Genomic DNA, 11,860 nt, shown 5'->3' with positions numbered 1-11,860 from the left:
ATAGCCTATAAGCTGCCACGATTACTTATGTTTACGGTGAAAATAACTACATGTATGGACGATTGTTTGCATGAGTGTAAGGATATTACGCTATGCGTTAAAGTCTATCAAAACAATTATTTATTGGAACGGGTCAGGTATAATTGCAGTGGCTCAAAACCTGGTCAGTTTCTGGGTCGTTTTGTAGGGGTTGAGCTTAATCCGGAAATACAAAAGCTTTAAAGTTAGTCGAACCACTGCAAACGTTTAGTTGTTGATAAATCGAGTAGTTATCTATTTGTTTAACAAAATATCACGTAAGCATCTTTTCCAAGCAAATTTTTAATTACAAATATGAGTTCTTTTAGCAAAATAACATAGAGTATTTACATAGCTGTTTATCGTAATTTTTTCTTGTTAAGAATAAATGGTAACACGCTCACAAAACGGAAAAAATCTTCTCAAAAATACACCATTAGTTATTCTGTATTCGTTTATATTTGAAAAATAGTTATATATTTTTTTAATATGAATACACTTTTGTAAAGCGGTATTACATAAAATATTGAAAAGTTACGATTATGTTCTGAACAAAGAAAATGCATATTAAAACGGTTGTCCACTTTGTTACCATTCTGAGAGCCTAAAATGATTCTATTTTAATTCACTGTAAATATTAGTATTAGCATCTCGTTAGGCATTGATTGTAAAAATGAAGGCAACAGAAGACATCAGTTTTTTATCTTTACTGTATTTGCTGCAAGCACACACTTTTTTAACAACTAACTTTATATTACTACCAAGTCTCAACTGTAGGACATTTTGAAGCAACGACAGTATGTAGCTACCTAAGGAACAACCATTTAATTGTGTATCTCAAATTTTATTTGAACTTGTTACTACAATGGTGCGCTGTCAGTAGCACCGCCAGGCCTAGGCTGTATCTCATCTGTTTGGTTCACAAAAAGTGTAGGAGAGGAGGCAAGGTAAAGCAAGTTTTTGTAGTCTTCTGCAATGCAGGGCAGTTATATTTTTGGACTAGACAGCCTGCCTGTGATCAGTAGTCCTCAGTAGTCAGAGTCGCTTACTGCTTGCAATTTGTCTTAAAAAATTAATTGAAATGCACTGCATATCCATATTGCTTCAAGACCTCAGTGGGTCATCATGTATTCATAACTGACTTTTTGTATTCATCATTTCATCTTCTATATAGACCTACCTACAGGCCTCCCGTGCCTGTAGTCGGCAATCATGTCGGTAGGTTATCGAAGCCTCGATAGCTGAATGACATGATCGCTGACGACAGTCAACTTCTACGAGGAGCCTGAGGGCCTACCAAATATATATTTTTAATTGCAGTGCATTTAAGCATTATGCCGCTCCTTCTTGCCTCATTGTTAGACGAGTCTGAGCAAGCTATCAAAGCCCATGAAATCGAATATGGCAACAAGTTTTACACAAACCATGAGGACGGCATATTCAACAAGCATGAAAGACTTTTTGAAGGTAATCTCATATCCTTAAAGCACTTTTTCTTCACTGCCTAATTTGTGATCTTGCGTTAAAAATGAACATTTTATACCTCGGATATTTTAGTGTAATATTGATGTTGAAGTGTAACCTTGATTGTAAAATGTAGGCCTATGCTTGGTTGTTGTGCAATAGAAGTACATGTCAATAGTAGCTTATATGTTTTTATGCTGCAGTTTGATGGAGCCCTTTTTGGTTTATTTTTGTACCATGTGATCTATGACGTCACAGGCCCTACTTGAAGCAGAGTTGACACAATTTTCATCAGTTCACTAGCAACTCACACTGGATACACACCATCTAAGTCTCAGCAATAAAGGATTACTCTCTATAGACACTCAACTTTTAAGCTTAATTTGACGAAGTGGATATTCGGGTATATACAGACATGCAGTGGATTACGATCAAGCTTATAGTGCAGCCTTGATTAGAAGATATACATGGACTTCAGTGTACAAGCATTGGCATGCAATTGAGATGACATTAAAAATCATTGTATATATTAATAACTACAATCAAGCAAGCAATAAATGTATCAAGCATCATATACATGCAGCAGTTAGTTCCCAATTGAGTGTTAGCAATCAAGTAAGGCTAAAAACCTACAACGTCTTCAGCTAATGAATCTAAAAAATCTGTACCATGTTTCTTAATTTTAAAATTTTATCTGCTCTAATTTAGCAAGGTGAAGATATTTGGAGAGGTAAGAACGTCATCCATGACAGTCAAAGCTATTTATGTATGTATGGCGAAGAAAAAGAGTATGGCGAAGAAAAAGAGTATGGCTGCATGTACGGCCCTGAAAGACAGCAAACCCAGAAGGAAAAGTACAAAGAACAGCGGAGGGTAAGTTACCGGTACACCAAGAATATTTTACTCAGCCTATTATAAGGGATATTTTTGGACAGCAAAACTCGGTCATTGTATGTCCAATATATTTAGACAGGGCTATCCTTCCATGTCTTTGCAAATGCACAGATAGTATAGTATGGATTTTACATAGAGATGATGAATAATATTTATTACTTTTATGGATTTTAAATTGTTTTATTTCTGAAATAGCTATCTTGTAACAAAAGCATGCGTGCACATTTATATTCTTGTAAGCCAAAATCAGAGAATGCAGTAAATCTAAGTCTACACTACTGTGAGGGTTGCGACATGTCTAAGCTGTATTCGATACTTTGCTTTCGGTCTCACAGTACATCAAAGTTTAAAAACATTTTCTCTTCTTTTATTCATCTACACTCTCATAGAAATTTGGTAGAATTGCAAAGAAACACAGACTTGATTGGAATGCTCAGATACCATATCCTTGACCCAATAGCCAGTGAAGTTTACGGCAATCTGTCTCATTTTTCTTGAGAATTTCTCATCGTGAGGCCTCACACATGCGCCAGATAGTATTATATCGCAGTTCACACCTTTGGTTAAACTTGGACGTAATATTTTATTTTACATTGAATATTTCACACCTAAAATTTGCAAAAACAATCATTAAAAGCAAGATAGAATGAAAGCTTATTTTGGAGCTCTGGCAACAAGGCCTTTGTTTGGACTCTTTTGCCAATTTAAATTTAGTTAGATTGTGCCCACAAATATAAATATGCTATACATGTGCATAAATTCATATATGTTGTCACATGGTGTCGATATACATAATTTACGTATTGTTTATATTTTTAGTCACAGAATCCAACAAAGAGACCGCATCCTCAAGACAATACATCTGATAGTAACACGGAGGTACTCACTCACATAACCAGCAATAAAATTTTAGGCAAATCGTGCAATATTAATTATGGTTAAATGTGGAATTTCATTGGTAGGCGAATCTTCAAGCCATTTATAGCCCTAGATTAGTAGCTAGAAAAACGTGAAGTTATAGTAGGATAATGCAGAAGAACCCCTTGTGTAGGCAGGATTAGGTTTCAGAAACAAATTATTTGCTGCCAACTGCGATATTTGTTAAGTTGCCTGTTCACACCCAGCCAAACGTTCAATGCCTCGAGCATTCTGATTTATAGCTCAAGATAAGGAGGAAACGCAGTGCTTGCTCAGGATGGGTAGGAGTAAGAGCAGAGGCTATGTGAGCTTCCATAGATGTGGGGAGCATCTACGAAACGCCACAAACGACAGCATTATAGATGTAACTCAGACACCTGATGTTACTTTCATACCTAACAGTCCGGTGAGTGGTAATATTCAGTAACTCAGTTTTAAAATTAGAACCCTGTTGCATGATGCTTTTGTGTCACTTTAGTGTAAGTGCTCAGTGTCTGAATTGGAGAAAGTTGTGCAGCGATGCTCCCAAGTCTTTGATTCCAGATTTGTAAAGCATATCAAATCGCTGGCATGCGTTTAGCTCCAAATCAAATCACTTAGAAGGGTGACTGCTCAGCTTTCAAATAAAATGAAATTAAAACCATCATCCACTATGTAATTGATGGTTTTAATTTGATTTAATTTACAAACTGGGTAATCCATTTTTATGGTGCTTTAATGCCAATCTCATGATTGGTGATTTGATGTAATGTGCAAATCTCCAATCAGGATTTGGGAGCATCTCTGGAGTTGTTATCAACTCTTTGAGAGATTGATAACAAGGTGCCACAACACCATCCGATTCATAGACTGAGTACTTGGACTAATTTCGCTGTTGTCTTGTACAAGTCAACTCTATGGGCTAAGTCAGTTGAGCAATGTAGGATTGGAGAAGATATATGAAGTCAGGAAATAATTGTGAAATAAAACTACTGTAAAAACAGTAATAAAGTCAGGAACTAGCAAAAGCAGATTTGTCCGGTTCTTTGAGATCGCCAAATTACCTTCCAGCTAATCACAATGTCCAATGTAACTTTCCAATCTACTTCATTAAATTAACAAATAGTATTCTTGTCAAAGTCAAAAATTGTCGCAAATAATGCCACTTGAATACTGCATTCACAGTACTTTACAAGTTCAAGGAGATGTAAATACACATGCTATGATTGTTTTTATTTTAGATCAAGGATCTCCAAGAGGAGTTTGCAGGGAGTAAGAAATGGCAGAGCAAAAATGCTTCCTGAGGCTTTCTAATACAAGCAATATCTAGATAGGCATAGAGCAAGGTTGTTCCCCATAGCTGTGGGTGAACTGGCAATGAAGGGAAGTCACGCCAGATGGCATCTGGCGTGCCCTCTACCTCATTGCCAATTCATCTGCAGCTATAGAGAACAAACTTGTTCTAGATAGGAATACTTTTATATGCAAAATCTCGAACTGTTTCAGCTTGTACTGTGCTCAATTTTGAGTGAATATATTGATCAAATTAAAACATACCTACATACATAAAACATTCAGGATCTTCAACACTGATTTTTTTTTACATAAACCATACTTATATTCACTTATTTTCACATATCTACATGTAGTATATGTAGCCCTTTTCTACTCTGTTATTCTGTTCTCATTTGTGCTTGTTAAAGGCCTTTTATGGCTTTGGTGCTGATGTGGTAGTAATTAAGTTATGTGCAACATTTTCTTTTTATATCAAATAAAGTAAAATTATTAAACTTTACGATTTATCATGATAGATTCGTCCGATAACTAAAACAACCTACTTCCCATCATTGTTCCAGTGGTCCATCACCAGACATTTTGTCATTGCGCATCGACTTTTCAAACAATGTATGTTGTACAACATCAGCAATGCCAATAGACATACATCATGCTGAAGGTTTTGTGTGTGCTGCCCTCTGATGTTCCAGAATTGGCTACATTGTGCTTGTGGAGGTAACGGGAAAGCTGCTAACAATGATGCACAACAATTGCCACATGCATTATTTATATTGGAGCAAGAAAATACATCATCATGCCAACAAAAAGAAAATATTTTTTGCTCAACAAATCAAGAAAATTTTTTTGGTCACACAATGTTGTACATAAATAATAAATATATAAGCAAATTGACAAATGAATACCTACAGAGTGCGGTCATGTTCAAAATCTAAACAAAGTTAGTTGTTGGAGAAGTCGGTGTTTGTAGTAAAGATAAGATAGACTAATGTCTTCTGTTGCCTTTTCACAATCTTTGTCTTACGATACGCTAACATAAATAGTTACACTAAAATGAAATAGAATCTTCTTTAGCTCTCAGAATGGTAGCAAAGTAGACAATTGTTTCAATGTGCATTTTATTTGGTTAGAACATAATCACAAATATTCAATAACTTATATAATACCACGTTACATACATGTAAGTGCAATCATATTACAACGTATGTAAGACATTTTTCATACACACTGTATAAACGAATACAGAATAATTAATGATGTATTTTTGAGAAGATTTTTTTCCGTTTCGTGAGCATGTTACTATTTCGTCTTAACACGACAAAACTACGATAAACAACTATGTGAATACGTTATGCTAGTTTGATGAAAGATCTCATATTTTTAATTAAAGATTTGTCTAAAACGATGTTTATGCTTTATTTTGTTACAAAAAAATAATAAGATTACAGACTCAATTTCTAACCGACTAAACATTGGCACTTGCTTAAAACCTCGTCGCTTAGTGCCGACAAAACATTTGCATTTCCGGATTAAGCTCCACCTCTACAAAACGACCCAGAAACTGACCAGGTTTTGAGCCACTGCAATTATACTTGACCATTGGAAGGCATGATAAATGCATAGACCGAGATAGTGACAGGGCTAACAGCAGATGTTGATTGATAAGCATTACATGCCAACAGTCGCGTATTGAAGAAAACTCGCAAGAGTAGGGTGGGGACAACCCCTAGCTCTAGATCTCTGCGCTTTAACCAACGCTACAACCTGCTGAATCCAACAGGAGGGAGCTGAAACCAACTCATTTATGCTCTGCTGAACCCAACAGAGTGCGCTGAACCTAACGCTGCTGACTGTACAACCTGCTGAAACCAACAGGAGGGAGCTGAACCCAACTCGCTTCCGTTCTGCTGAAACCAACAGAGTGCGCTGAAACCAACGCCGTAACCTGTTGAAACCAACAGGAGAGAACACAACTCTTGTAAGGATAATTATTTAATTATCCTATTTATTTGTAGTCATTTTTTGTGAGCTTGCTGTTAGTGCCGATTATAAACGATATTTCTCCAACAATAACGACTTTATTATAGTAATACTAATCATGCATCCAATTCAAGAGTCACACCCAAGCTGAACTGCCTAAAAATTAGTGGCAGTATTTATATTACATAAGCGATTGGCCTAGAGATTGACGGTTATCGTTCAAACCGACCAATCATATCGTCTTGCTGACTGCCGAGTTTCTAAGAATTTTCACATACAGAACAATAAAAAATTATCCCTAGACAATGAGCCATTATAGCATAACAATCTAAACACTAACAAAAAGCCCAGGAAATTCTACATATACTGGGTAGCGAAAAGTAAGTGTAAAAAAACATTAAGACATATTTCGATAACGAAAAGGGCTAATTACAAAATCTTATCTCGAGAAAACGTAGAACAAAAACGGAAACAATATTGTTTAAGTAATCTTAAACCACTAACAATTAATTATAACAGAAACTTAGAATATTTTGACATGTAACCATGAACATAAAAAATGTCTTCCAATGAGTGAACGGTAAGAAATAAATTATAGAAGATTGTTCACTGCGTAAAAGCCTTAATAAATGGCGTCTGTTATCTTTTCTAGGTCATTCACTATCCCAGAAGTCTCTTCTCTATATATATATTGGCTACGTCACCTTTTCCCTTTGATCAGTTCACCATGTTTTTCTGCGCCGGGTGTCCAGAGCGCCTTGATGAGCCTGACGTCCATGGGACCGATAGCATCCAAATAAGACAACTCTTCGGAGTTATTCCTCCACGGTCTTTTTCATGGCCACCACTCCTTTCATAGAGTTTGTTCTTTAGAATATCTCGCTTTATTTTTACGTTTACAACACTATCCTCCCCTAAAACTTCATTCTGTCCCAGAATGGCATTACTTCTATGGCAGACATCTAAGCGGTAGTCCGGTAGGTGCTGACATAAATTAGTAGGCTGGGTTGGCGGAATAGTGTGATCCCCCAGCTTGGATATCTCTGTGTGATCCTGGAGCAGAGGGACGGGTTGCTCCATCACCTCTGAATCAGGAGGGCGATCCGTTGGCTTAGGCAGTTTTTTTCTGCATATTCTGGTGGTGCTTAGTCTAATATCACTTTCATATTGAATAGGGTTTCCCCCCTTGCACTCCATTTTAAATTTCTGGTTTGTCAGATACTTGCTGATGGTGCAGAGATTAGCATCTCTTGGTTTAAGTTTAGTACTGCATCCTTTCTCCGTGAAGAATGATTTCAATGAAGCTTTGGTTCCGACAGAAAAGGTGGTGGGTTCATCTTTCATATCATCTTGGATTCTCCACTTTTGTAGATAGAGCCTTGTACCTCCTTTATACAAATTGTGCGGCTTTAACTCCTCTACTGGCTTTTCAACCTCAGCTTTCTGTATCGGCCCCAGCCGATATGCTAGCTGATTAATAAGCGGTCTATCTTTCATAACCGAGACTTAATGTTTTACTACTTGGTGGCCACCAACATCACCTTTGCTGGAGCTGAACATTTTCTGATGCTTTATCAGCGGTGTGTTGACTTGCTTTGGTTCCATTTCTGGCAGAGATTGCGTCCAACTGGGTAAATGTTCATTGAAGTGTTTGGGGCATTTAGTTCTATTGCAGTCCTTCTGAAACTGTTCTTGTCTTTCCACAGGCATACAGACGGCTACCTTTCTTCCAGAAGGTAGATGAATAAGTTTATTGCTTGTGTTCATCACACGAATATTGACCTCTTGCTCTGTAGGTTCACACAGCGATGTGACAACCTTCAAGCCCAAAACCTTGTGTAAAGTTTTAATGCAAGCTGGCCCTGGCGTCCACTTTCGACTAAGCCTCGCCAACAATAAGCATTCAGTATTTGGCGAAACAACTATGTTCCTTTTGACCTGCACATTCACCGAAAGGGGTTCTCCGTCCTCGGCGCAGCAGGCAACTTCAGTGCCCTTACAACGTAGCTGCGAATGACGGAAATCCATCTGACATTCTTGATCCTCCAAGAAGTCTAACCCTAGCAGAATGTGATTGTCCACATCAGATACTACAAACTGATGTTGCAGTTGTATCGGTCCCAGTCGAAATTTTAAATTCGTCATGCCTTCAAGCAAAATCTGCTGCCCGTTTGCCAATATCCCGCTACCTCGCACAGGTAGCAACTTCGAGTAACATGAGCTAAGCAATGTCTCCAGCAATTTCTTCGGAAGTACGGACTTTGTACAACCACTGTCAAGTAACATGACAAATCTTTGTTGGTGAATCCGTACAGGAATGTAGTATGCACTGGTGAGCCAACATGCCTGTATCCTAAGTTTGCCCACATCACAAAGTTCAGGCAGTACGAGCATTAGTTTGCCTGAACTTGGTCGTTTCCCGATGGCTTTGGCTTATCACAGTAACGAGCAACGTGGCCTCTGCCATTGCAGTTGTAGCATCGAACTTCTCTCTGAGGCTGTTGGCTTCTCATTGTCGTCGATGTTAGCTGTGTCATCATTGCTTGCTGTGATGCCGCCATTTGCTTTTGCGTGTCCAACATCTGCTGCATAAACTTACTCTGCATTTCTGCAAAATGTTTGAGCAAAGCTGTTTGACTCATTTGCATTTGCTCTGTCAGTTCTTATTTTAATTGTTGGACATCTTCTAGCTCTACTCGGTGGACATTTGTATCATATTCTACCATATCCTAATACTTCTGATTAGTTTCTACAGCATCAGTCATGGTGCTGGGAGGAGATAAGCGTAGTGTCCAGGCCAGCTGTGAATTAGGCCGAATTGCTGCAATCAACTCACGCTTGGCTTGCTGGTCATGCTGATAGCTATCTAGCTCGAGGAAAGCCTTTTGAACTAACTTCTGTACCTTTTCAGCATAATGATATATGTTGTCCTTTGGCTTTAATTTCATAGATTTTAATATGGCGCTAGCTGTGTCAGTCCTGAGCCCATATTGTGCCTTAAGTTTATGGCAAACTTCTTCATAGGTATTGCCACCAACACCTCTGGTAGCTGGGCCTTTCAATGCCAATGTTAACCGTAGCCTACATTCTTCTTCACTCCACTGATTATGTTTTGCCACTGCTTCAAAACAATGCAAAAACTCTTCCACATCACTTGTGCTATCAAATGAAGGAGCAGGAATAGGCAGCATGGCTACTTTTGCAGGTATGTGCCCTCTTTCCATCATATTAGTGCATAAATCATATGGGCCGTCCTTACTTCTACTCTTGTGCACCATGTTTGAATTTAAAAGGGTTTGAGAGAATTGCTTCACTATTATCCCACCGCTGCCACCAGTGAAGAAAACTCGCAAGAGTAGGGTGGGGACAACCCCTAGCTCTAGATCTCTGCGCTTTAACCAACGCTACAACCTGCTGAATCCAACAGGAGGGAGCTGAAACCAACTCATTTATGCTCTGCTGAACCCAACAGAGTGCGCTGAACCCAACGCTGCTGACTGTACAACCTGCTGAAACCAACAGGAGGGAGCTGAACCCAACTCGCTTCCGTTCTGCTGAAACCAACAGAGTGCGCTGAAACCAACGCCGTAACCTGTTGAAACCAACAGGAGAGAACACAACTCTTGTAAGGATAATTATTTAATTATCCTATTTATTTGTAGTCATTTTGTGTGAGCTTGCTGTTAGTGCCGATTATAAACGATATTTCTCCAACAATAACGACTTTATTATAGTAATACTAATCATGCATCCAATTCAAGAGTCACACCCAAGCTTAACTGCCTAAAAATTAGTGGCAGTATTTATATTACATAAGCGATTGGCCTAGAGATTGACGGTTATCGTTCAAACCGACCAATCATATCGTCTTGCTGACTGCCGAGTTTCTAAGAATTTTCACATACAGAACAATAAAAAATTATCCCTAGACAATGAGCCATTATAGCATAACAATAAAAACACTAACAAAAAGCCCAGGAAATTCTACATATACTGGGTAGCGAACAGTAAGTGTAAAAAAACATTAAGACATATTTCGATAACGAAAAGGGCTAATTACAAAATCTTATCTCGAGAAAACGTAGAACAAAAACGGAAACAATATTGTTTAAGTAATCTTAAACCACTAACAATTAATTATAACAGAAACTTAGAATATTTTGACATGTAACCATGAACATAAAAAATGTCTTCCAATGAGTGAACGGTAAGAAATAAATTATAGAAGATTGTTCACTGCGTAAAAGCCTTAATAAATGGCGTCTGTTATCTTTTCTAGGTCATTCACTATCCCAGAAGTCTCTTCTCTATATATATATTGGCTACGTCACCTTTTCCCTTTGATCAGTTCACCATGTTTTTCTGCGCCGGGTGTCCAGAGCGCCTTGATGAGCCTGACGTCCATGGGACCGATAGCATCCAAATAAGACAACTCTTCGGAGTTATTCCTCCACGGTCTTTTTCATGGCCACCACTCCTTTCATAGAGTTTGTTCTTTAGAATATCTCGCTTTATTTTTACGTTTACAACAGTATTGACACCAGTAGACAGGATGAATGGTTTTGCTCTATGTAAGCCCATGAGGTTTAGACCTGCCATGAAATTGCCTCTATACTTTTACGTGTGCTTTTAGAAGAACAACGTGATGCAAAATTATTTTGCACCCAATCATACATCACTGTTGAATCTGCCAGTTTATTTTTGTTTCAATTATGTTCAGTTTATGTTTTTCTCAGCCCTGTGGCCTGCACTTCATACAGCTAGGAGCCTTGACTGTCAAAATAAAGAGTCGGTGGACCTGTTGATCTTGTAGATGTCTCCATTGGAGTGTGCGATGATGTTGATGATGAGTGATAAGGTACTCAGGCTGTTTGATTAGTGCAGGTGTTAGAGTGTTTGACTACTAAACTGAGTGTCACAAGTGTGAATCCAGTATGAAGCAATATTTTATCCCAACTTCTAACTGTGACTTCAGATAGATGGACATACACACTTTCATTATAACAAAAGCTAGTGGTACCTCGGCAGTCTAGTTTGGTTTGAGAGCATGACAGGAGTGTCAAATAAAAGGGCAGATAATAAGCATATGCACAATAGTTCTAACACATGGAAGGCAATTGGGTTACGCAGTAATTGGTGGGTTGGTCTTGCGGGCTGACAATCACGAGTTCAAATCATTTATGCTGCATTATTTTTTATAGGTCTTATAACCAATATAAATATGTTGACCCCAACATTTGGTGGGATATCAATATCTATTAAGCCCGGTTCCAATATATGCCGCAAAGCACCGGCAACAGCACCGGCAACAGCA

At 38.2% G+C, this 11,860-nt stretch overlaps 1 protein-coding gene across 2 annotated transcripts; it reads left to right on the top strand.

Annotated features, from left to right (window-relative positions):
* Positions 1-202: 202 nt before the first annotated feature.
* LOC137410140 (uncharacterized) lies at positions 203-5,068 on the top strand. 2 transcript variants are annotated; one of them, XM_068095724.1, is made up of 6 exons: positions 203-296; positions 1,339-1,485; positions 2,191-2,355; positions 3,196-3,255; positions 3,537-3,700; positions 4,515-5,068. In XM_068095724.1, the coding sequence occupies exons 2-5, from the start codon at positions 1,408-1,410 to the stop codon at positions 3,600-3,602; spliced, it is 369 nt and encodes a 122-aa protein (XP_067951825.1). In that variant the 5' UTR covers positions 203-296; positions 1,339-1,407; the 3' UTR covers positions 3,603-3,700; positions 4,515-5,068. The 2 variants fall into 2 exon arrangements, with proteins under 2 accessions (XP_067951825.1, XP_067951826.1); XM_068095725.1 differs by having other exon boundaries at positions 224-296; positions 1,381-1,485.
* The last annotated feature ends 6,792 nt before the right edge of the window (positions 5,069-11,860 follow it).

Source organism: Watersipora subatra, unplaced genomic scaffold (genome assembly GCF_963576615.1).
Source record: "Watersipora subatra unplaced genomic scaffold, tzWatSuba1.1 SCAFFOLD_46, whole genome shotgun sequence".
In the NCBI taxonomy this organism is placed as follows: domain Eukaryota; kingdom Metazoa; phylum Bryozoa; class Gymnolaemata; order Cheilostomatida; family Watersiporidae; genus Watersipora; species Watersipora subatra.
The sequence above is the reverse complement of the archived record's forward strand: the minus strand, read 5'-3'. Positions and strand labels throughout refer to the sequence as shown.